The sequence below is a fragment of the Rhinolophus hipposideros genome (assembly GCF_964194185.1).
Source record: "Rhinolophus hipposideros genome assembly, chromosome: 13".
NCBI classification, from domain to species: domain Eukaryota; kingdom Metazoa; phylum Chordata; class Mammalia; order Chiroptera; family Rhinolophidae; genus Rhinolophus; species Rhinolophus hipposideros.
Window position 1 is genome coordinate 16,765,507 of NC_138059.1, and position 23,028 is coordinate 16,788,534.

The 23,028-nt window shown below is 41.8% G+C and overlaps 1 protein-coding gene across 1 annotated transcript in view; it reads left to right on the forward strand.

Moving 5' to 3' along the window:
• The window catches only part of EXT1 (exostosin glycosyltransferase 1), a 273,137-nt gene that overhangs the window by 228,059 nt on the left and 22,050 nt on the right, over positions 1 to 23,028 (forward strand). The window contains exons 3-5 of the mRNA XM_081070072.1: positions 11,158 to 11,251; positions 12,750 to 12,857; positions 17,639 to 17,758. Of these exons, the coding sequence (XP_080926198.1) occupies positions 11,158 to 11,251; positions 12,750 to 12,857; positions 17,639 to 17,758 (322 nt within the window). The remainder of the gene's footprint in view (positions 1 to 11,157; positions 11,252 to 12,749; positions 12,858 to 17,638; positions 17,759 to 23,028) is intronic.

Genomic DNA, 23,028 nt, shown 5'->3' on the forward strand with positions numbered 1-23,028 from the left:
TTAGGTTTTTGCCTCTTTGTTTCCCTAGCATTCAGCGAGCTACCGACATCCAGGAACTGCTCAGTGTTCATTTACCCAGTAAGCAAATATCAGGGCATGAAGGTATGTTCAGGACCATATGGTCTACCTCTCCCCTCTCAGATGCTTAATTGTTTTTCTCTGTCCCGCAGCGTCTTCCCAGAATGAGGCCACCTAAGAGTTGGCTAACTCCTTAGCTGCTTCTCAAGGGAAACTGTGCCGAGTAGAGCCGGCTGGAGGAGGAGCAAGAGGTGACTCTCAGCTTCGTAGGCCTTGTCTCCCAGGGCATCTTCTGCCAAAGGAAATGGCAGAATCTAGATTCATGGGTCTTCCCTATCGCCAATGACCAAATCCTCATGGGAAGGTGATCTGGTAAAGAAACAATATGTAGCCTTAGGTTGTTAACCGTAACATGGGCTTTTATGTCCCATGGACACACACATCCACTCCACATTTATATATTCACATACCCCAATGGGAAAGATTAAACTGTCCATAGGCGACTCGCTTCATGCAGCTTTTATATTATGTTGGTGTCTTGTCATATCTTGAGATTGCACTATCTCCACCTCCACAGAGTCCTGAGGTCTCATTTGTCTCTTCAGCGCCAAAGGCCGGGAGTGAGCTGGCCCCTGACTGTCAGAGTCAAAAGTGGATCCCAGGCAAACCTAGGAGAGGAGATGGGAAAGTGAGATTCAGTGAAGCAGCCATGATTTCATTAACTGTAATTGGATTCTCCAGGTATTTTATAATCACTTAAGCGCAAGGAGCAGACGAAAAGCTTAAGCGCTGAGGAGGAATGCAGGGCATGTCAGATTCACCACTGGATAGCCCCCACGTGGTGCCTACTCCGGTGAGGAGTACAGCCCAGCAGGAATTCCAGACATTCTCCTAACCCCAGGGCTTACCGAGGCTGGCTGTGCTGGCAAGAATGTCTTGGCTCAAAGAGGGAAGTGGTCAGAATATTGGGGTTTCTTTGGGGGATGGGGAGTCACTGCCTTTGGATCCATGCAGTGTTTATCGTTGCAGAGGCCAGGAGGAGGTTCTGCAGTGGTTCTTCCTCCATGTCAGACGTGGAGGAAGGTCAAGAGAAGGTTCAGTTTGAAAAGTCCTGTGCATATATTCAACTTGATTTGCAATTACAGGCTTACCTTGTTTTATTGTACCTTACTTATTGTGCCTCACAGATGTTGCATTTGTTTGTTTGTTTATTTTTATTGAAGGCAAGGTACTCCACCAGTAAAAAGCGTATGACTTTATTGCTGTACTCATTTAAGTATGGTGGTCTGGAACGGAACCACAATATCTCTGAGGTATGCCGATAACGCTCTTTATCAGGGCTGGTGAAATGCAAATTTCCCACCCTTCTCAGTGTACAGAGAGAAAACGAAATGTTTAACAAGCTGCCAGGCGTTTAGAGATAAAGACAGAGAAGAAGGGATAGAAAATGTACACACAGAAGACAAAAAAATAAATAAATAAAAGACATGTTTTCTGTGCTTTACGTTGGGCTCCGACTAAACATAGGAGTGAAACTCATTCTAGAAGAACTGGCATAATCAAGAGCTGGGCATGATAGATTGTTGGAATGAAGGACTTGCTTCTCTTCTGTGTCTCCATTTTGCTTTCACAGCCCCTCACACACCTAAATGCAAAGCAGTGGACACTGAGCACTTTGCATGCCTTTGATGGTTGTGTTCGGAGTGGCTACTGTGGGTCAGACCCTGGGGGTAGGTGCTGGTTCTACAGGAAGTCGGACTGTGGTGCTGTCTCCTGGAGTCTAGGCTAAGGAAACCAAGAAAACGGACCCCTTGATACAGAGTGAGCAACGGACAGGTCAGCCCGGGTGTCTCTGGGCAAGACTGGGGGATCAGAGGCTTTCTCCAGGAGTGGAAGTGGAGCAGAGAAAAGAAAGAGGGGTCGGGGGAGACCAGTGGCCCTGCCTGCCCCCTAGGGACTTGGCCTGTCCCTGAGGAGGAGGTGCCGGCTGCCAGTAGATTCTGCGCATTGCTGGGCCCTGTGCTGGTCGTTTCAGCTTCAGGCCACACTTCCTGGCCCTGCTCCACTTGGCCAGTCTTCATGGCACAGAGCCTGGTGAAAGGTTAATGGTAAGATAATGACCTCGGGCTTCCCAGCTGCCCTCGGGTCTGTCACGGACACTTACTTCAGCCAGGGCCTTTGTGTGCCTCTTCTGGACCCGTTTATCCATCCGAGGTCATTGTGGCTGCCGGCTCTTTTCTTGTCACTCCCTTTTCTTCCCCCCTGTACCCAGGTAGCCCTTTATTTAGCATTTTCAGAAATGCTTTATTTTAGCCAAAGAATGTAGAGCCATACATCCTGGAAATGCATTTATCTCGGAGCTGTTTGAAATTTGGCATTGGTCACCGCAAAAGCTGGTGCCCCAAATCCTCGTCTCCTTTAGCAAGCCTCCTGAAATTAATGTCACCTGGCTCCGTGTCTTCAAAATCCGTTTTCATCTTCCCTGGCAGTGGCACTCCTTTCTAGGCCTCTCCGAGAGACAGCAGAACATATTGTAATCCTGCCCTCCTTGTCCAAGCCCACAAAACCTTTGCTACTCCACTTCATCTTCTGTAAAATGGTGCCCTTTCACATGTGATTGTGCAGATAAAGTGCAATAACAAGCACAGGTTGCGGAGCACAGTGTCCTGCCCGTGGGAAAGATTGCATCAGTGGCAGAATCATCATTATTACCATTGTGACTATTGATGGCTGTCATATTTATATCACTTGCTTTTATGTACTAGCTGTTGAGCTGCTAGTTCATGAGTGGGAAGTGAGATGGGCTTCTACTCCTTTTGAAGCATGAGGTGCCTCGGTACATGTATTTATTAATTAATATATGCAGGTAGCAATTACCAACTGGGCCAAGTTTAAAGTTCTGAGCTGTCAGCAGGTGTTTAGGGTAGGGATGGGGTGGGGGGAGTTGGACATGATATGGGATTTTATCCAGTGTGTTCAGATGGGATGTTGGATTCCGAACATCCTTCCGGCTCTCTCTTCTTCCCTGTGCAAAGCAGGTAAAATCATGTCCACCTCCCAGTGTGGCTATGAAGCTTAAATGAGGTGATGTGTGTGTCAGAGAGTCAGTACCTCCCTGACACGAGGGCCTCACGCCCCAGCCAGAGCCCACCTCCCTCCCTTGACTATATTGAAATGGATTTTAAATGGACATAAAAAGGTGACGGTCTTGCTTGGAAAGCCAAGTGTGAAAGGGGGTGAATACAAGTGCCTGCCCCTGATTGGTGCTGAGCAACACTCTCTTGGTGGACAGCTTGGGATGGGAAGCTTCATTCTGAGGAACAGAACAAAGAAATTCCTAATCCTTGACATGGCTGGGTGCCTGGAGCTTCTAGCAACAGGGAGTGCTCAAAGGCAGAAAACTTCCCATGTGAGGCATCACACTACCTCCGAATAGTGAGCGCCTTTCCATTGTGGGGGGATGGGGGGCCATTGAGTGTCCCTGGGGCTGCAGCCAGTCTGGTCAGCCATACCCAGTACCACACTTCAGCATAGCTCACCTGCATTTATCTCACTCCAGGACCTGTAGCCCATTCATGTGCGTAAAGACTATGTGAGCAGGTGGCGTGAAGAAACTGAGGCTCAGTGGGTCTGGGGACTTCTCAGAGACCACAGGGGCCTATTCTTTTCTGTATGTAGGTTACAAGCCAACAAATATAGTATGAACCACTTTCCAGCTACATAATTGGCTCCTACTCATGTGTTTCGCATTTAAAAGTTGTGCCTTGGACTCATTTCATATTATTACATGTTATGGACTTTTGAGTCTTCTCAAAAAAAAAAAAAACCACCCAAAAATTGAAATTTTAAATGTTAAATCTGTAAAGGCCAATAACGAGTCTATGGCACCATGGTTTGTAAATAACAGAGCATGGCCACCTTGGATGGAACTCCTGGTTTGACATGGGGCAGATTTTTATGTAGGACAGAGTCTCTTTTTAGATGGTAGTTGGTTGTTGCTAATGCTTGAAACTAGGTGAACTGCTTAGGACTTCACTCCATAAGAAATGTCATTTCCAGACACTGCACTTGGGTGGGCTCACCGAGGGGGCAGCATGATGTCGTCAATATCAAAGACCCTTCAGAATCAGAAAGCCTGGTCTTGGAGCCCTGATGGCTCCATAGTGGTCACCTACATTGGCAGGGTTATTGGACTCTCAACTTAGTGATCCCCTGTGTAGCTTTTACCAAGTCCTGAAGCGTCCATTGATAACATGTCATTCTTCTGCTTGAGCCCTTCAGAGGCTCGTGACCACCCACACAGGATCATGTCTGACCTCGAGGAGATCTCACACAGTCTTTCCAATGGGACCCCACCAGTATCAGCAACCTCACCCCCCTCTACTCCCAGCCTCACCCACCCCAGACGAGGTGGGTTCTCTCACTTTGGTGCTGTTGTTCCTGCCATGCTATCTCTACCCTCAGAAGCGCCCATCACCTCCTCTTAGCCCTTTGCCAGGCTGACTCTTGCTCCTCCTTTAATACTTAGCTTAGAGTCTCCCTTCCTCCAGAAGAAACCCCTGATGTCCCTCTCCCCACCAAAGCCAGGCTGTGGCCCGTGTTTCTCCTCTCTACATAATCCCCACCTCATGCCTCCATCCTGCCATTTCCCTCACTTAATAATAATCGTTCGATAATACATCTGTCTTGTCACTGGACCGTCAGTTCCTTGAATACTACCTGACACATGGTAGGCATGCAATTCATGTTTGTCGGATGAATAAAAAAAAGGACAGAGTAAATGTTCACGGATTTCGTCCTATTCCCCTTATCCCAGTGCACTTTATAGAACTACGCCAATCGTACGTTGTTTTTGTTTTCTTTATGTTTTTATTCGGGGATGTGATTCAAACCTGGGTGTAAGCAAAGAAAATTAAGTGCTTATGAGGATGGGAGCTGGCCTGGGAGCAGATCAGCTGTAGATGTAAAGTTACTTGATAAGTAAATACCTGAGACAAACTGTACCAACATCATGAGGAAACTAGGATTGTGTGACTACGGAGATGAGAGGCTGGATCACTTGCTGCTTCCCTATCCTCTTTGATTAGCAAAATGGAAAACGTGCATGCTACAGAGGAATTGTGGGAACCACGGGAGGACCTCTGGGCACCCTGCTCCAGCAATATCCCTGTCTGTGTAGCTTTTGATAAGAAGGTCAAATCCTTTGAATTAGAAGCTGCTTTTCCTTTGTGATTCACAGCTTCTGTTTTTATTTTAAGGGGTCTGCTCCACATTTCTTCCTGGCTGTCTTTGGGAATCTGTTCTTTTCTTTTTATCGTTACTGGTTTTTAAAAATGTATTTATTCCTCTCATCCTGATATAATGTACCGCGATACCTTGTGATGGTGCAGTGTGTTACAGTTTATACTGCCTGGACATGATCTCACTTGATCTTCACAGCTCTGAGGCTCAGAGAAGTTCAGTAATGTGCACAGGGTCACATAGAAAGTAGTGGGTCCAGAACCCAATTCCTCACACAGGTTTTCTAAATTCACGTCGGCTGTATTTTCCGTTGTATTCCATTGCCTCCTTTCAGCCGAAATGATAATACTGTGTTTCCCCGAAAATAAGACCTAGCTGGACCATCAGCTCTAATATGTCTTTTGGAGCAAAAATTAATATAAGACCCAGTATTATATTACATTACATTATATTATATTAAAGACCTGATCTTATTTTAATATAATATATTAATTTTTGCTCCAAAAGATGCATTCGAGCTGATGGTCCGGCTAGGTCTTATTATCGGGGAAACATGGGAGCTACCATATATGGATTGCTTCTAATGTGCCCAGGCTTTACTCAAAATATATCATTTAATTCTCACAATGTAAGTATGACCCACACTTTGCCAACTAGGAAACTAAGATTTAGAGAACTTTTCCAAGATCACTGAACTTGAAAATAGCAAAGCTGAAATTCGAACCCACGTTTGGCTATCTCTAAAGCTGCTTAACCACTAAGCTTTTAATTACTAAGCTCTTAACTACCATGCCAATGAGTCTCAAAATTTAGGGGGTGCATCACAATTACCTGGAGGGCTTTTTAATACACAGAATTCTGGGCTCTTCTCCCAGAGTTCCTGATCGAGCAGACCTGAGTGAGCCTGAGAATTTACATTTCCATCAAGGGTTCCGATGATGCTATTGATTGAGAACCCCTGCACTAGGCCACACTGTCCCCCCTTCCCCGGTTGCACTGAATTGCTGCCAGCAAAAATGTGTTTCATATGGAGGGGAAGGACTTTCATTACGCTTTATTACATGGCCCGTTTTAAATGGGGTATATTCCATTCATTATCTGACACAACTTTAAGGAGAACATTATTATGGCATGGAATTGTACTGGTTTCTAGGTTAAATTTTTATTGCATTTTTCTTTATAGTCGTTTATGAAAACTATTCTCTGGGTGTCATCACCTATACAGTGGGGGAACTTCATCATGCCCATCTGAAAAGGGTAACAGAACCATTTATTAATTAGAGCTGTAAGTTCTCTGAGATTAGTTGCTTCCCTCATCCACTCACGTTCTTCCTTAGGATATCATGGGTTAATTGTCTCTTGTTTTTAAGAAGTTCATGCTTTTGATGTGGTTTACATTTCTAAACGTAAGTAATATCGAGGAGAATTAATCCTTTCAAAAAGATTGCCCCCTCTCACTTGATCTGTCGTCTCCCCATTTCCCCCCCAATCCCTGTCCACTGATAATCACTAATCTGTCCTCCATTCCTATGACGTTATTTCCTTAATGCTATATAAGTGGAATAATGTGGTTTGTATCTTTTGAGATTGGCTTTTTTACTTAGCTTAATTTCCTTCAGCTGGTTGTGTGTATCAATAGTTCATTTCGTTTTATTGCTGAGAAGTATTCTGGGCTACAGATGTACTACAGTTTGTTGAATCATTTACCCCTTGAAGGACATTTGGATGCTTTCCAACTTGAGGCTATTAAGGATAACACTGCTGTGAACATCCGTGGATACGTTTCTGCGTGAAGATAAGTTTGCATTTCTCTGGGACAGATGCCCAGGAGTGCAATTGATGGGTCATACGCGAAGCCCATTTTTAGTTTTAAAACAAACTGGCGAACCATTTTCCAATGTGGCTGTACCATCTTACCTTCCCAGTAGTGATATATTAGGGTTCCAGTTTGTCTGCAGTCTCATCAGCACCTGTTATCATCTGTCGTTTAGATTAGAGAGAAGTGGCATATCACTGTGGTTTTGATCACCATCTCCCCAGTGACGAATTATGTGGAGCATCTTTTCGTGTGATTATTAGCATTTTGTGTTTTTTCTTTGGAACAATATGTCTTCAAATCCTTCATCCGTTTTAAAATTGTAGGATTTGTCTTTTTATTGTTGAATCTAAGAGTTCTTTAAATATTCCAGATAAATTCCCTTTCTCAAGTTTTCTGATTTGCAAATATGTTCTTTCTATGGGTTGTCTTTTCACTGTCGTGGTGGGAGACGGGACAGAGGGAGCTCAGTCTTCTTGACTGTTCTTGCCTGAACTTCTAGACGGTGGAGCTGGTAGGCATTATTAATGGAACGAGACGTGGCTCCAATGCCCCAGATGCTCAGTTCTTGCCGAGATTTGGTGGATTCTCAGGAACGAATGTTTTTCTATTTGTCAGTATGCCCTTAGGACAGTGTTCAGAAACTTTCAATGAATTTTTTCAATAATTATTTTTACCAGTTAAAGTGATGTTTGACTGTGGCAAGCGGCCACTGAGTTCCTGACTGAGTGCATCTGGAAGGCCAGTGTTCCATAGTGTACTTTGTACATAGTGTACCATGCACGTACCCCCAGGTGATATTACGCCTTTGCTTCTCCTCAGCCTTTTTTCTCCTTAGTGAATGATTCTTTGGTAGGTCTAGCAACCGGAGAAGGATCTCTGCACAGCACTTGCAAAACAGGAACAATGCCTGGAACGTAGCATTTCTTGAAAAAAATGACTGCATAAATGAATGAGTTAAGCATCTAAAACAGGGGTGTCCAAACTGTTTTCAACGTTTTTTACCAAGGGCCATATGCGGTAAAATACACAAACAGCCAGGCCACTCACTTGAGGTGAAGTACGTATTGCCTCACTTGGTTTATTTAAGTAAACTAAATATATTTTTGGAATTTGCTGCGGGCCAATTAAAAATGGATTGCGGGCTGCAGTTGGCCCGTGGTCCGCAGTTTGGACACCACTGATCTAGAAGAAAGGAGATGTGGGGTGTGTGAGAACATGAAAATGGAGGGAGGGAGGTCCACAGAAGGTGTGAGTGGGAGGGCACCAAACACACTGTGGCTCAACAGGAACCATTGCCTGTCTTCTTGTGGGGCGTCAGTCAGTTATAACACAGTAGTATTTACAAGTTCATTGTCCCTAGAGCATAGAAGAGAGGCTGGTTCATGTGCTGGGCATGTTAGAAATGTGAAAATCATTGTTGCAAGTTATACATGTATGAGTATGTGTTCCACATGCGTCTTTTCATGTCATTTTGAATATACATATTAAACACGTTGTGTATTACAGATATACACACATATATACGGTAGTTATGGAAGGCTTTGGAGCAGTGGGGTGTTCTTCTTTCTTACCTAAAAATAATAACAAAGAATAATAGAATTTCAAACTACCTTTAGTCTTCTAGCCCAGCTGGCCCATTTTGCAGATGACAAAACGGAGGCTCAGAAAGCTCATGTGTTGTGTTCATAATGTCACGTCTACCTAGTGGGTTCCTGATTCTTGCAAGAATACTCATCCCACATCTCCTGTTAACCTCCTATGTGAACAAACGCAAGCTTGAATCACGGAAGCTTCATTGGCTGCATCAGCAAATACTCGTTCTAGACAACCACTTAAAAATCAACACTCAGGCATAACTGTCATTTGAGTTTCTCCTCTAACTTTTCTGCTTTTCCTCTCCCCCCATTCCTTACCTAAGGTAAATTCTGCAAGTGGCAACTTTGAAACGTGTTACAATCCAGACCGTTAATAGGGTTTTACATTTTTAGCAGCCTAATGATGAGGATGTAGGATCTTCCATGCTAGTCCCTCAGGGGTTTCTATTCTAGGCATTTCTTAAACTTTGCAGTAGCCTGAAGTATATTTGACCTTTTTATATGAAAAAACTTCAGTTTAAACTTTATACGTGTGTGTGTGTGTACACACGTATTTCCCTCTTCTCCATCGATTAGTTAGAAATTTAGACATTATTAACAATTGAGCTTAAACATATTTGTCAATATTTTCCCTCTGTTTGGTGAGGAAAAAAGAAGCCATTACCATCATAATTTAATATTTTCTTCCTTAGCTAAGTTTGAGCCCTGTTAAAAATCTTTTCTATTTTGAAGTCTATTTTGCGGTTTAATTAATGCATCTAGGGTTTTTATTTTACTCTCAGTGGAGATATCTTAATCCATTCATAGTGACCTTTTCTTGTGCAAATTAGTTGTACACGCTTGTTTAAGCAAATGGTCCTTTGCATGATGTCTCTTCTTAATGACGGGTTTATAATTGAAAATTGGCTTACTCCCATATGCCTAGTTTGTATGAGAATATAAAAATAGATGTGGACTTTAAAAATATAAATGTATATATCAGTATCCCAAAAAGAGGAGGGAAGTATCCAGTGCCTTCAGGCTATGATTAAATTAGACTATTAAGAGTCAGAAAATGCTGATGACATATGCTACTGTCAAAGTCACACCTGTCTGATGAGCGTTGGAAGCTCTTGAAAAATGAGAGTGATTTCATCTTAGCTCTGAGAATCTGGGCCTTCACAGAAAACCAGTCATCTCCAGTTTCCCAAGTTTTCCTAAATTCACAGTGAACTTGAAAGTTTGTGTTTGTGGAATGTGTTTGCAGAGAAATCACTTTTAAAGGGATAACCTTCCACGAAATGAAATGCTCCTTATCTTTCCTGCACTTCACCAGCATAAAGAGACAGGTTACACTCGTGTTATATTTTACATTTTTTTCAAGTGCAAAAATAGTGCAATACCAGTAATGGTATGTGTGTGAAAGAAACAATCATCTCTTCTGTGGCCCAGTTCCCTGCATCCCCTATTATTTTATTTTTATTTTTTTAAAGATTTTTTATTGGGGAAGGGGAACAGGACTTTATTGGGGAACAGTGTGTACTTCCAGGACTTTTTCCAAGTCAAGTTGTTGTCCTTTCAATCTTAGTTGTGGAGGGCGCAGCTCAGCTCCAGGTCCAGTTGCCATTGTTAGTTGCAGGGGGCTCAGCCCACCATCCCTTGCCGGAGTCAAGGAGTCGAACTGGCAACCTTGTGGTTGAGAGCCCGTGCTCCAACCAACTGAGCCATCTGGCCACTGCGGAGCCAGCAGCAGCTCATTGACTTCATTCTAGTTGCGGAGGGTGCCGCTCGCTGGCCCATGTGGGAATTGAACCCGCAGCCCTGTTGCCCAGAGCTCACGGTCTTACCAACTGAGCCACCTGTCCGCCCCCCCCCCCCTATTATTTTTTTTTTCTCTTGATATTTCTCTTTTCCCATTTCTTAGGCTAGCTCCTTCCCCGATAGGTCATGTCAGCCACTCTTACACGGGAATATTTGTCTGGGGTAACTGAATGTTCTGAGTTAAATGTAGAAACTCCAGGTTGAAGGAGACTATGAATCCTTTTTTGTACTGTAACAGAGGTTCCCTGAGTAGGTTTTAATAGCATGGTTTTATGGGCGCGGGACAAGAGCAGTCTTAGTTTGGTGAACAACACAGCATTAAAAAAAGAACAACTAGCGGTGATTCTTTTTTTTTTAAGCTAATGGGGACAACACATTTAATCAAAACACAAAAAATCTGGTTTTGTAAGCAAAGGCTGAGCAAGCCAAATTGTTCTGGGACTGTCAGACTTGTTTTCTATGCATTGTTTGCAAATGGCCTTGATTGTTTTGTCCAACATGAAGGTTCACATTTGTTTTCCATGCAACAGCCCTCACTCACCCATGGAAAAATGAGAACAGCCCACCCAGTGTATTTCCCTAGTTGCTCTGGGAATTTCACGCAGGTGTGTGCCCACAGGTGTGCCTTCTTCCCCCCCATTCCTAACAGGTCTTTGTTCACTGATGTCTCCTTCTATTTTTCAGGTATGATTATCGGGAAATGCTGCACAATGCCACTTTCTGTCTGGTTCCTCGTGGTCGCAGGCTTGGGTCCTTCAGGTTCTTGGAGGCTCTGCAGGTAAGAGACCCAGAATATGGCTGAGGACTAAAGGCAGACTGGGTGGGTTGAATTTTAGCTTTTCTCCTGGGATCTAAACAGAAGGCGTGGTTTGCCTTGAACACCTGAAATCTGTTTTCCCAAGAACATCTGCAATGTTTTTCATAAGTGGGGGGCACATTTACTCCCTGCCTTTGGACGTGAGAAGATTTAGTGGTTGCACCACCAGGGAGGCTGGGTTCCTCAGGGACATGTCTGCAAATACAGGGAGAATCTGATGGCCACCAGGCAGCCTAGCTGGACCCCTCGCAGAGATCCTGCTCTTTTCATGGAAGCCAGTCTCAGGAGCAATGGAAATGGCTTATGGGTGGTACTCCCCAAAAGCAAATTGTCTGCTCTGTCCCCACTGTCAGTCATTGCTCAGTTCGTCTAAACTGAGCGTGATGCCCAGCAGGGTGGTGCTACTCACTCAGCCCAGCTCCTCCGAGGCTCTGCGGTTCAGAGGTCCCGGCTGCAGCTCCGGGACCTCTGTGGAGTCTCTGTTCATTAACTTGGCTCTGCAGAAATGCCTTCTCCTATTGAGACAGCTGTCCAGGTTTCCCACCTGGAAGCTGCAGCCAGCCTTCCTGGATTGCCCGAAAGCGTGCTCTCCACCTCTCTCCTCCTTGTCCCCTTGCTGCTAAGTACGTTCCTCCTCTGCGCTCTGCACCTTGCCTGAATCTGTGCTTTTGTCAGTACTTCTTAACTCTCAGGATTCTCCCCTGTGCTCCGACGGAAGAGGTCCCTTCTCTCGAAAGCCTTTTCCAGCACACTCTGTATGTTCTGCGAAGCATACCGTCACTGAGCCTCTTGGGATCAAGAGGATGCATGGAGCATTGTCCTCTGGTTTGGATTACGAGTTATCTGGGGCCAAAATGTTGTCACTAGCTTGGTGTTTCTTGGCTGTCAGATCACTGTGCTGGTAGTAAACTGGGGCAGCTGGTTTGGATCCTTCCACACTGAAGGGAGCAAATTTCTGGTTCAGATGTTTGCAAAGCATGGGGAAGGTACATACCCTGTGATAGTTACATCCACAAAATGCTTTGTCAGGAATGCTGAGCCCTATTCTACGCTCTATTGCTCATGACTTTGGGGTAAAGCCTTTGCAAGCAGACTTGTGGCAGTTACATTGACAAAACCGTTTATATTCAGGGTTGGTTTTATGCTAGGATTTCGTTGGTGAAAGATTTTGTTGCAACAGTAAAACGTCTCCAACGAGGGCCATCGTCTCCATGGAAGTAAGGTCAGCCAAACCATATACTAGAATAGAAATGGGGTTTTAGCATTCTAGGGCAAGACTTGCAAATACTAAAATCTCGGCTGAATACATAAAACCTTCATGTGACTTGATAACTCATAAAAGCTTACTTCCCTTCTGGCCTAAACAGTCCAGGATCCATGCCATATAAGAAATGCCCCTGAATGGAAGGGCTGCTGTTGTCGTTTCCGTCACACTCATGAAGTCCCCGTCTTTTCATAGGCTGCCTGTGTCCCTGTGATGCTCAGCAATGGATGGGAGTTGCCATTCTCTGAAGTGATTAATTGGAACCAAGCTGCCGTCATAGGCGATGAAAGATTGTTATTACAGGTAAGGAAGGGGTTGTGGCCTTCAACAGATCAGTGGATTATTACTGCCCCATCCAAACTTTCAAAGAAGATGAATCCAAAAGGTCAGCTCTATAAAAGAAATTTTATCAGGAGAAAATTGCCTGTGTCATGGCAAATATGAAGTCATTTAATATGACACTGTGCATTTTCCAACATAAAATCTGCCCAGGTCCAGGAAATATATTAGGAAAAGGAGAAGTTGCAGGTAATGGGTATAAGCTTTGATGGTGAGTAGAGGTGTACATCCACCCCCTTCGATATACAGAATTTTTAGAAATCATACAAGAGAGGTTTTGTGCAATCCGACAACTTCGTATTCCTCTCCTCTGTTTCTGTTTACCTTCAGATTAATTTTCAGAAAGAGAGAGGCCCCTAGGGTTGATTCTTATAATTAGTGCTCTCATTGCTCAAATGTTCCACACTGCGTACCTGCACGAGTGTTATCTTTAAGATCTGTAATTGAAAGAGCAGCCTCTAATAAAAATGTTTTTCTAATGCATTTTTGGCCACTTAGATTTTTTAAAATTTAATTTTATTGTGGTAAGAACACGTAACCTGAAACCTCTCTTAACCGATTTTGCAGTGTACAGTACATTCTTATTGATATAGGTGCAGTGTTGTACAGCAGGCCTCTAGAGCTTTCGTCTAGCTTAACCGAAACTTCATGCCGAGTGGTGCCCTTTCCCTCCCCGCCCCCCAGCCCCTGGCAACCATCGTTGTACTCTTTAAGTCTATGAATTTGACTCTTTTAGATACCTCATACACGTGGAATCATGCAGTATTTGTCTTTCTGTGAGTGGTTTATTTTCCTTAGCATAATGTCCTCGGAGTTCATCCGTGTTGTCCTATATTGTGAAATTAAGACTTAATGTTGTTCAAACGTCCATAGTACCCAACGCAGTCTACAGATTCATTGCATTCCCTATCAAAATCCGTGTGGCATTTTTTTACAGAAATAGAAAGGCAATCCTAAAACTCCTATGGAACCACAAAAGACCTCATCTAAGCCTAATCAATCTTGAGAAAGAAGAGCAAAGCTGAAAGCATCATATTTACTGATTTCACAATATATTACAAATCTACAGTCATCAACACAGCATGGTACCAGCATAAAGACAGGCATACAAAGCAATGGAACAGAACACAGAGCCAAGAAATGAGTCCACATAAATATAGTGAACTAATTATTGACAAAGGTGTCTAATAAAAGTTTAAACTTCTCTAGAGCTGCCTGGGAGGGAGATATAATACAGAGAATTCTGAGGGCCGCAATAGTTGGTCACTAAGGATTTCCCAAGCCCCGTTGTGCAATAATCTTTAGGTTCTACACAAATTGTCAGGCTCCTTTCTCTAAAATTATAGAATATTTTAATGCTTTTCTTTCATGGCATTGTGTACGTTATGTTGAACTACCAAAATATTTGTAGAATGATTTTTTTTTTTTTAATGTCCTTTCTTTGCTACCCAGAAAATTAAGTTTCTAACTCGGTTGTTGATTCTCCTTCTGTGCTGCTGGCTGCTGTGCTAGCTGGCTGGGGAAGGGAGGCGCTACTCTCCCTAAAGTAACAGGTGAAATATATGTAGCTGAGAAGACTATGGATTAGGTAAGCCAAGCTAAACACCACTCCCAAAGCATTCCTTCTGCCTGCTCCTCTACTCTGAGAGCTTAGTGGCCCTTGGGACCTCCAAAACACATGAGGAATCATGGTCTCTGGCAGTGTTCTCCCCACACAGAGATGGTGTGTGCCTAAAATATTTACTAATGAAAGGCCAAACGGCAGTGATAAATATGGTTCTTTTCCATGTTGCCTTTTTCCTTTTATGATTTTGGAAAAAAAAATGCATGTTCATTAAAGGAAATTGGGGAAAGGAAGGGAGTAAAATACATGAGCCATTATTTCTCCATTTGCGCACCAGTGTTCCTGAGAATTTGACATGAATAAGTTGGGAGTTTGTCTCCGAGCTAGAGACCATTTCCAGATACTAAATTGTGGCTGTCCATTTTCTACCATTTCACCAAAGTGGAGGTGTATTTCACCTTCCAAAGCAACCTTTAGCGTGACTCTGAAGATTTCATGTTTCATTTTGCGGCCACCCAAAGTTGCTAGTATTTTCCCCTCTCATATGCAGTTTGTCTTTGCATAGCTGCCTCCATATTGAACAGTGACTGCACTGCCGTTGACAGTGGCTTTAAAGAGCTGGCAACGAGCCCAAATGTCTGCTCTGGGAAATGTTTTTGTTATGTTACAATTTTTCATTTCCTGTTTTAGAACAGCTCGGATGTTTTTATTTGCATACGTTCTCGTCATCATGTCACAAGAGAGCTCCGTGTGGCTTTTCTGTATCTATTTTGGTAGATCCCATGAGTTTTGTTACCATACATGACTTTTTATTAAGACTTCATTGAGTTCTGCAGCTTCCAAACAATCTGGCCACATCAGAATTACTTTATCACTTTCCATACCTGTCTCTCAGGACAAGCAGATTAATAACCAACAGCCAAATGCCATTAAGACTTGGAACTCTGTCTTTTCAATCAGTTGGAATTATCTTCTGGAACACTTTGCAGAGCACTGTCAGACACTTGTATGGTGCACATAAACAGGTAGAATATATTTCACTTGGTGTAGGAACATCAAGATGTGACTTAATAAGAGAGGGGAGTGTTAATCCGTGATAGTCCCTTCATCCTTTCATAACCACTGCCTCCTCAATTTTCTGGAGAGCACATAATGATAACAGCTTTCAGCCTTTTTTCTAATGGACTGGTTCTTCATGCCCATGATAAAACAATGAAGTCAACTTACATAACACTTAGAAAATAGCACTGACATTTAGAAGAGGTCATGATTATGAAAATCGAGCGGAATAATGTCTGTCTTTGACAATCTAGGTAATTTTGTCTGTGAGTAAATAAAAATAAATTTGCTTTGACTCCTCAAGCATCCATGATATAAATGGTTTCTCTACCTTCTCCAAGGATATTTTACTTCCGTTTGACCTGAGCTCTGGTTTCAGGCTAACGTGTGCCTGCTAGTGTTTCTCCTTTACCTGTCACCTTCATGATTCTTCAGTGCTGGGAATCCAGATACACACACTCTGGAGCACAGATTTACCATCTGCTTCTGGGCAAGGCCAAAGCCAGTGAGCTTGTTCTTCTGTTCTTATTGTGAAGCTTTTTTATCACTCCTCTTAGAGTAATGTTACCACCGCCTTCCCTTCCTGCGGAAATTCAGATGTAGTCTGAGTCACAATGCCATGGGTAACTTTCTTCTTAAAGCAGTGAAAACAACATTCCCATTTCAACCCAGGCCCCATGTCTGATTAGTTATGCATTAGGGAGGCAAGCATGCAGAAAAAGGTGAGCACAGAAGGGCAGTTGCCAATCACAAGGTCTCTCCCCTATGCGTATAGACTCCATCAATGAAAGAGACCTTCACCTGTACACGAAGGTGGGCAGCAAGCTCCGGCAACTCCCCAGAAACCCAGGAAGTAGCACGTCAACGCTGGTCCAGACCCAAACTACTTCACATGCAGACGTTAAGCAACGGGTCCACCTTTGAATAGTATCACCCTTATGTCAATAATAATCACAGCAGTTGTCATGAATGCTATATGAATTAAGCTTCCCGTGCTCTAGGAGCTTTCCTAACACTCATATGATCTTTATTACAACCTTCCGATGTTAGTCCTGTTTGCTCTTCTTAAGAGTAATGTACCACCTCCTCCCTTCCAGTGGAAATTCTGATGTAGTCTGAGTCAGAATGCTATGGGTGATTTTCTTCTTAAAGCAGCAAACATGACATTCCCATTTCAACCCAGACCCTCATTTTATAAATGAGGAAACGGAGTCTTTGAGAGATCAGGTAACCTGTCCAACGAAGCACAGCTAGCAAACGGCGGGGCCCAGGATCCCAACTTGTTCTGTCCAACACTTGTGTCCCACGCTTCACCATTAAGCGACATTGCTACTAAAAATAGTGAGTGGCATGCCTGTGGTGACTTCAGATGGCCACGGTCAAGTCAGCTCTTATTTCTTAAATAACTACTACATTAAAGCTGTTCTCCTAGTCTTAAAATGTGCAGCAGTATGGACAGGACACAGATCCCTCCTTTAAAATTGTGTAGCATGGTAGAGAGCGGGGATAAATACACACGCCATTGGTTGGAAAGATTGCGTTAGATTGGGGTTAAGTGCTGTAGCCAAAAAGAGAGTTCTGGGGAGCAGAACAGCTCTGGGGAAGTGGGGAGGGAGAGGTAGATGTTCATAGAATTGACTAATCGCAGCTTCAATTCATTGGAGAGGCTCAGAGACATTCCCTGAAATGCCCTTGAGTAGGAGTCCCTGGCTTGGCATGTCGCTAAAGCACTTGGGGATGATGTCTTTCAGCCGTTCCCCAAGACCTGTAGCTCCTATGTAAAATTTGGCTGTCTGTACGCAGGATCAAGGATTTCTGGGACTCAGAGGGGAAAACGGCAATCGCTTTCCGTTTGAGTTGTGAGAACACCCTCCACAACTGATTCAAACTGCCTCTGAATCTTAGAGGTGAACTCTCACTTTCATGCATGAAAGGTCATTAAAGCCGATTCCCAATAAGTGCTGTTTTGTACCTGACACCTCTTCAGGGCTTTTGAACCTAGTAGTTCTGTATGCTGGAAGCTGAATGCTACGAAGAATAAAAGCCAAAGTGGGTTATTTCAATCCAATGGCATCTCATTGTTTTTCAGTTATAGTTATTATGTGTTCACCTTGTGTTACAGATTCCTTCTACAATCAGGTCTATTCATCAGGATAAAATCCTAGCACTTAGACAGCAGACACAATTCTTGTGGGAGGCTTATTTTTCTTCAGTTGAGAAGATTGTATTAACTACACTAGAGGTAAGTGGGACCACTCTGCTCTCTGTCTTGAATAATGGTCCTTTATACGCTTCTCTCCGCTTTCTGCTTTGCTGGTGGTGATGTGTAATTAATTGGTCAGGTGGGGCAAAACCGCATTTTCTGTGCTTGGACGTGACAGTTAACCCTTTTTTACCCACTCCTCCATGCCCACGCAAATACCTCCATCACTGACAAACTCCACAAGGGAAAACTGACCTGAGGAGAAATTACACTCCTGACACACAGATCAGCTCTGTCCCACATCACGTCAGGGATATGTGGCTAATGACTATCCTCCTGTCACTCATACTTAACTGGCATCTTTGGAAGACATATTTCTGGAGCCCATTTAGAAAACACATAGTGACACATTAGGGGGGAACTTTTCTGCCATTCTAAAAATACGAATGCTTTACTGGGCACCATATGCCAATGGCATTGGAGGACAGCAAAATTAATGCTCAAGACATACAACCCAACCAGCATTCATGCTGCAAGAATGTGTTAAGAAGAACATCAAGATTTTACCATCTGGTGCAGAAAGTGTTAAACTTTATGAAACTAGAAAATCTTCTAGGCAGGTGGGTACCCATCTTCAAGTTGCTTTTCTTTTTCTTTTCTTTTCTTTCTTTCTTTTTTTTTTTTTTTTTTTTTTTTTTTGAGGCAGGAGGCAAAAAGGAAAGGGAAGCCAAAAGATGATTCAAACCTTTGGAAGTAGAGCAGATAGCAATGGCCTGAGGCTACACCCAAGTAGCACAAAGAGCTAAGAAAAGGTTTAGGAAACTGCATACTCATGAATTACATGCTTGTAGGAAGGGAAGCAGACACCCTCTGGTGAGGCACTGCTCTGAACGGATTCAGAGGTGTCTGCATAATGAGGCAGGGGCGTGTGTGGCCTCACTTCGGCAGTATTTACTTTAGGAAAGTGATTACTGCTCCAAAAGTTATCGTAACTTGGAGCACACACTGAGAAATCGAAGTTAATACCAAGAAAATTGAAGTCACCCTGGTTTGTTCCCATCGCTGTTTTCTTGCCATCCTGGGTGTCAGAGCCAGTGCTGATCCTGCCCCAGGCACAGTGAGGCATTTACTTACCTGCCTGGAGCCTACCGTATTTCCCCGAAAATAAGACCTAGCCAGACCATCAGCTCTAATGCGTCTTTTGGAGCAAAAGTTAATATAAGACCCGGTCTTATACCGGATATAATATAATATAATACCAGGTCGTATTTTAATATAATATGCTGGGTATAATATAATATAATATAATACCGGATCTTATATTAATTTTTGCTGCAAAAAACGCATTAGAGCTGATGGTCCAGCTAGGTCTTATTTTCGGGGAAACACAGTAGCTTGGGTTCCTGCTCTTACCTGGGGGTATGCTCTAGTCAGGTTGTCCTCTTACGACTGGTACATTTATTTTTTTTCTATCCTGGAACCAGGTGAAAAGGGCTACTTAGGACTGAGGTCCACCCATCAAGGTATCAGCTTCAGATTGGCTTCAAAAGGCTTCCTTATTGCAAGCAAACTTCTCATTCCTCCAAAAGCACTCCTTTCAATTAAAATTGATTGAATCTTCTCTTTTGTTCATAGCAGCAGATTTGAATATGTAATAGACACTACCCTTTTCATTTCTTTGATCCTGTCCTCCATCCAAGACCCTTCCTAGACCCTTCTTAAGGAAAGTTGAATGTCAATTTTTTTCTTTTTTCCTATTGGAATAAGAGTGCTTTTTATCAAAGAAATGCATGTTAATTTTAGAAATAATGGAAAATACTGAAAGCATAAAAATAAAATATTCTACCTTTGAAAAATCACTATGTCATATATACACACACATAAACATATGTTAGTTCTTTGCTATGCAAATGTATAAATATGTTGTCATTTCTTTTAATTTAAAAAGGAGTATTTCTATACTTAGTTTATAACCTGTTTTTCAGCTTAATAATGTGCTGTTAATATTTTTCTGATGTTATTAGATTTTTCTGTAATTATTGCTGTGATTATTTTAATGACTATATAATACCCCATTCATGATATCACTTAATTTCTTTAATGAATCCCCAATTTGAAGACTTATAATTGTTTCTGGTTTTTTATTATTATATACATTGTTGAAGCAAATAGCCTCAGCACAAAATTATTGGGCTGATTCAAGATTACCTCCTCAGGATAGTTCCTTGAATTAGATTTTCTGGTTCAAAGGCTATGCTGAATGCTTAAGATTTCTAATATGAATTGTCAATTTTCCTGCAATAGAATTGAACTAATTTATACTTCCTCTATCTTACATGAGAGGATTTGTTTTGTTTATTCACTTTTACCAATATTGGATATTGGACAGTGGATATTGGACTACTACCAATATTGGATATTGGACTACATCTGTAAAAATGATAAATTACTATTAATTTATATTTCTTAGGCTATTAGTAAGAATGAATATTTTTCATATATTCCTTATTCAGACAACTCCCAAAGAAATAGAAATGGCCACAAAGTTGTCCCACTTTTTCTAATTGTTAATAGCTTATTACATTAATAATATTAACTCTTTGGCTCTTTTGTTGCAAATGTCTTCCCCCAATTGGTGGCATGCCTCTCTATTTTGTTTATGATTGGGCAATCTTTTCATCTGTGGCTTTTCTATTTGCTACTGTTTAAAGAGGACTTTTCAACCCATAATTTTGTTTCTATACACACACACTTACATTATTTCTATACACACACACGTTTAGTTTTTACATTTATCTTTTTAATCTAATTTGCATTTATGAGTGATCTGTATTGAAAATATAACCTTTTTTTGTTTCAAGGACAAATTGTTGTGTAGTTGTCCCAATGTACTTCTTCAGTTATTCTTTCCTCAGTGTTTTCACATGCCACTTTTAAGAAGCTTTGGGTCTGTTTCTGGCCTTTTCCTTTTGCCCTATGTGTTGTCCACTGTAATACACCTAGATCACATGTTTTTTGTTATGTTTTTTTTACCCTGTATGCCATCCTTTGGTGAACGTCTATTTATTTGACCAATTTGCTAGTGTTGACTATTAATTATTTATTTCTGATGATTTATTTTTACAGGTATAGATTCCTTAGTTAAGCAATGGCTTCTACATGTATCTTAGACTACATCTCTATTTCTTTAGGATAGAGTCCTTGAAGTGGGATTACTCAACCAAAGAACCTCAGCATTTCTAAGGCTCATGATATGTAATGTCAAATTACTCTTCAAAAAGGTTGTATCAGTTTAGACGGTCACAAGCTGTCTGGGGGAGACCCTCTCGCTGCACACTTGTCAGCCTTAAGGATCATCATTTAAACACACACATACCCAATGCTGCTAATTTCACAGATGAAAGATGGTATCTCATTAATTACATTTCTTTTGAGTATGGTTTATGGCATAGATTTGGTCTCTTGCCTATTAAGTTATTGGTGCCAAATTCTCCTGTAATAACAGTTAGATGTGTTATAATCATCAGAATAGGAATTTAAGTCCACCTCTTTTTATCTTTGTGCCTGTAAAGACTTTCTTCCCCTTGGATTTAAGCCATGTTGTTCTTCAGCAACACAGTTGTTTTGAAAACACTGCAAACCCTATACTTCATTCAAATTTATAGCAACTGTCAAATATCCTTATATAGTTCCAAGATTTGATTGTAACAATTTAACCTGTCAACCGAATTGCATGAGACCCCCTGCCTTCTGGATATTTTGACTCAGACTCTTTCTTCCTTGCTTGATGTAATTTTGGCCATGAGAAGGCGATTACTTAGGTTTGGAGATTAGGAATCTTCGTGTTGTAGGTAGTGTTCAGACACAATTGAAAACAGGCCACCTCATCCTTCTCTCCAATGCTAGGGTCAAGTTATTAGCCCATTCTGTTGTGCTCCACTCTGTCATACGAGTATTTGGGATTTGACTACAACAGTATTTCCAGGGTGATTGAAATTTCCTAGTTTTGCAACTCACAAGTAAGGAGCTATTTAATCATAGCTAGGCTCTTAGAAGCTTAGCTCTGTGTGTGTGTGTGTGTGTGTGTGTGTACGTGTGCAAATTGAGAAGGAATGATGAGGAAGGACAGTGGTAGAATACTGTAAAGTCAGTGTTCCTTCATGGATTTCATGATTTGTCACAACACTGCAAAACAGTAACCTGGCACAGAAAATTGAATCATAGGGCTAGCCCAGTCAGAAGCAGGGTGGGCACAGGAACAGTGCATGACATTGTACTAATATATGAAAACAACTCAGGGTAGTTTGGAAAGCACATTTTTCATGGAGTTTTATGAAGTCTTCATTCTCCATTTTTCTCGTCAGTTATCTAACTATGCACATTTAAACCAGTCTTGCTGATGCTGTTATACAGTGAAATTGTAAAACCAATAGGTGATGGAAATAGAAGACTGCTTTGGCTTGGAATGAGGTGACATATGGTGGCACTGTGTGTGTTAGGTAACATTGCATTGGTCAAAAGACCAAGTCAGGAACATGGAATGACTGTAACCTATAACCAGTAGTCCATTATTTGTAAAAAAGATGGCACAGAACAAAGAAAAATAAGGAGGCTGTCATTCTTCCCATCAAATTCACATTAGTAAAAAACTGTTATTACTGAGAGTGCTATTTGGGAATATACTGAATTAAAAAACCTTGTATTATTTGTGTGTGCATATATAAATATAAATATACAGATATATACATAAATATAGATGTATAAATCTCTATCTCTATCTCTATATCTATATATTTTATTGTTTTCCTTATAGCCAAAGAAGTGTCCAATCTCTAAATGTAATGTCTTTTTTCACAACAATAAGAGGGGGTACTAAGTGCTCTGAAGAGAGCCTGGGAGATGTCCAGTGTAGCAATAGGAAGTATTGGGCATTAGGAGAGGGACAATATGATCTTTCTATTTGGTGAAATGATAGCTATACTCTTTCAAACGTTTGAGAAGGCAAGTTGATATAAACCTTTTGGAAAGATACTTGGTAATAACATGAACATCTTTAAAAGTATTCATACCCTTTGACAAAGTCTTAAATCCTAAATGTAGAAAAATTTAATTCATAAATGTGTTCATTGCTTTGCATGGAAAGAATTGCACTATTGTTGGTCATTTAATAAGTAAACCATGAATACTATTAGCAATATGGAAAGATATCTATAATATATATCTACGATACTATAGCTGTGTGAAAATGGAAAAACCTATGCCTAGAAAACGAACACTGGAATGAGATTTTTTATTAATGGCAAAAAACA